We start from the raw sequence: 3,329 nt of genomic DNA on the forward strand, positions 1-3,329 counted from the left end.
GACAGCTCCTCGTTTGCCAGCTCCTGCCAGGTGCCGAGCGGGCACGAGGAGCCTCCTGCCTCCGATGTGCCAATCTCATTTCCCATCCCCGCCATCCGTCCTCCTGAAACCTTGTCAGCTCACAAGGAACAGTCTTTATCAGGGCCCGGGAAGCAGGCAGCTAGCCCCTCGCCTTCCCACTGAGGGAGCGGGCTGTGCTCGTGACGCTATATATTTCCTTGTCATTGCTGCGAGGAGCTGAAATCAGCACTCTGACTAATTAGGAGGGCTGGGGAAAAGCAGATGAGGGGATTAAAGAGAAATAAAATCGATGCTAGGAAATAGAAATGACAGTACCTGTCGGCTGAGGCAAAGAGGGTGGGATGAAGAGGAGGAGGATGAAGACAAGTGCTGATGGCTTTCACTCCTGAAGCAGTTAGGGAAGAAAGTTGATGTGTTGTTGAGACCTGCAGCTGCAGGGGTGGTCCTTTGCTGCCACAAGCCAGGGTTCGCTGGGGCTGGGATGTGTGTTACTCCCCCCCCCGTCTTTGTGCAGGGAAGGGGTTGTGTGGGGTGACTCAGAGAGAAAGTCGCAGCGAGCGGGAGGTGAGTAGAAACAAGAAATGGCTCGTGGGTATGCAGTGCCTTGGCAAAGGGAGGGGGCCAGCTGGGGGACATCAAGGAGGATGTCACCCACCCGCTTCCTCAACACACAGAGGTGCTGTTTCTAACGCAGAAGCCCTTTTTCTTCCCTGCATGGCTTTCCTCTTGGCTCCCTGTCTCTTAATGCTCTTTCCTGAAGAAATCTGCGAGCATGGTCTGGGCGGGGAAGAGGACAAGGGACAACTCCAGAAAGTGCTGTGGGGCACCATTCCTCCCACTGCAGCCTGGTCATTCCAGCACAGTCACCCCAGGCAGGTACACGTCCTTGCTGCACGAGGTTTCTAAAGCATGGGGTGGAGGACAGAAGCAGCGACAGAAGCAGTTGGTGGTTTGAGGGCCGAGAGAGTTTTAATTTTAGTGTTACCAGTTGCTCTCTTCCTCCCTAGGCGGATCGCTTGCCTCTGCGGTTTGGGTTTCTCCTCTGTGAGATGGTGATAATGGTACTTGCCTTCTCCATGAGTGAGCTGGGAGGGTTAATTAACATTTGGGTGGTGATCTGAGGATGAGGCGGGCTGCGTGCAGCAACGCAGACACCTGGCTGGAGCTGAACCCGAACCTTTATTTAAAGACAGCGACAATCCATCAGTGTTCTGTCTTGAAAATTGCCCTTGGCTCTGCCTCTGTCTCTGACCTTTCCCTCCTCGTCTCTCGTTTTGTAGCCCTCCTCATGGACATCATGATTGTGGCTGGTTTGCAGAAACTGGCCAAGCGGAAGGGCCCGTACGACATCACCCCTGGCTTGTTGGACTACCTGACCATGGACACCTACGCGTTTCCAGCCGGACACGCCAGCCGAGTGGCCATGCTCTCCAAGTTCTTCCTCAACCACCTGGTCTTGGCCATCCCTCTCCGGATCCTGCTGGTCCTCTGGGCCCTCTGCGTGGGCTTTTCCCGCGTCATGATCGGACGGCACCACATCACCGATGTCCTGTCTGGCTTTGTTTTTGGCTACTTACAGTTCAGGCTGGTGGAGTTGATATGGATGTCTTCCAACACGTGTCAGATGTTGATATCCATCTGGTGAACAGGAGGGACCTGACGCCTTTCCGCTGGAAACTAGCAGATACTATAAGAATCTCCCTCCCAGTCTTTTCTACATGTTGTTTGTTGGAAGCAGTTGTAACTTCCATGAGTAGTGGCGTTTTTTAATGTTGCTTCCCCACCTGAAAAAAAAATATGTTTCTTGCAATGGATTGGGTTTTAGTGATCAAAGGCCATACCTGTGTTTTGGCCATATTCTCAAACTGTGTTTGAGCAGCAACCTAATTAAGCTTTACGGGTGAGAGAAATGAGCTACATGTCTGCCTAGTTCACATCAGCACCTCAATATGTCCTCAGGATGGGCAGCGCCGGAGAGCTTCCTGAGAACACGTTCGTTAACTTTTTTGAGGCTAAATGATTTTGGCCACCGTGCTTATTCTTTTTGTAAGCCCAGCAGTCGTGCCTTGTACAGAGTCAGGACACCACCAGCCCTTCACAGATAATAAATAATCATAAAAATTCTGCCCTGTTTGGTTCTTATCATGAGGGAAGGGACAAAAGCCAGTTCAGTGTAGCTTTGAGATAGGGTTCAACCCGAAGCAGGTCCTGCAGGCTCGCTGACCGAGGGGGTGCAAATGATCACTTAAATGGTTTGCTTTGGATGGGACAGACCTAGATGGGTGCTCAGGAGGCTGAAGGTGGCCTTTCATCTGCTGTTCAAAATCTGCTCTGTGAGGGCTGTGTGCGGGGTTTCTGGTCTGGTGAAGGATAAATACAAGTTGCCCATTTTCATGCTAGTAGGCAGCATTGCATAAGCGATGTGCTAGATCATGGTGGTTTTGCAAAGCAGATCTAGATATACAGCAAAGAGTCTTTTTCTATCTCTTCACAGCCATCATTTTATAATTATGCCAGATGATGCTGTGGATGAGAGTTTCCCAGGTAAGTCTCTTACAGCATCAACTGTTTTCTTGTAAATCCAGCAATGGCGGTGAGCAGGGAGGCAGGACTGTCCGTACCCTCTGATCGTTTGGCTGTAACCTCATTACAGAGAAACATTCTGAATGTTTCTGTGTCTCACCTGTGTGAAATGAGGAGGGCACTCCTGTCCTTACTTGATTGCAAGGCTGAGCTAATCGATGTCTGTGAACTGGTCTGAGATTACTGAATATAGAGTTTGATGCCCAGGCGCGGTGCTTCCAATTAGTGACATGCAGCCACCTTGAAACCTGGCTGATCTTTACCAGGTGAGGGCCAAACCTTCCCTGGCTGGATGCATCCTGCAAAATGAAGGGATCTCGTCATCCCTGTCCTCTTCTCTATCCCAAGTGAGCAAAATGCACCTGGCGAGGGAGTAACCAGGTGGGTCTCATGCTCTCCTCTATCCCTGCATGTTGGGGAGCCTCTTCCCTTACAGGGACTCTGGTGAGAAGGAGAAGACATTTAGATAATGACTGTTGCAAGCTGCTAACATTTGTTGCTCTTTGATAATTAATATGAAAAGAAGCTAATCAGAAAATCTATCCCTGGCATATATCTCCAGCTGGGATGTCAGCACAGAGCCCTGGGAGCCGCTGACTTCCCTCGCTGCTGGCTCCAAGGCTGGAGCAGAAGCTTTAGAAAGGAGCCTCCTGCGGAGCTCCCCAGGGTGGGCTGTTCGAGAGTCCCTCGGGAAGGGCTGTCACTGAGTGTGTTCAGCAAAGAGG

At 51.1% G+C, this 3,329-nt stretch overlaps 1 protein-coding gene across 2 annotated transcripts in view; it reads left to right on the forward strand.

Moving 5' to 3' along the window:
* Window positions 1–2,145, forward strand: part of PPAPDC3 (phosphatidic acid phosphatase type 2 domain containing 3) — a 13,841-nt gene extending 11,696 nt beyond the window's left edge. For both annotated transcript variants that reach the window (XM_009875225.1, XM_009875226.1), the window contains one exon: window positions 1,302–2,145. In XM_009875225.1, coding sequence (XP_009873527.1) covers window positions 1,302–1,666 — 365 coding nt within the window. In that variant the 3' untranslated portion in view covers window positions 1,667–2,145. The remainder of the gene's footprint in view (window positions 1–1,301) is intronic.
* The last annotated feature ends 1,184 nt before the right edge of the window (window positions 2,146–3,329 follow it).

Source organism: Apaloderma vittatum, unplaced genomic scaffold (genome assembly GCF_000703405.1).
Source record: "Apaloderma vittatum isolate BGI_N311 unplaced genomic scaffold, ASM70340v1 scaffold21478, whole genome shotgun sequence".
In the NCBI taxonomy this organism is placed as follows: Eukaryota; Metazoa; Chordata; class Aves; order Trogoniformes; family Trogonidae; genus Apaloderma; species Apaloderma vittatum.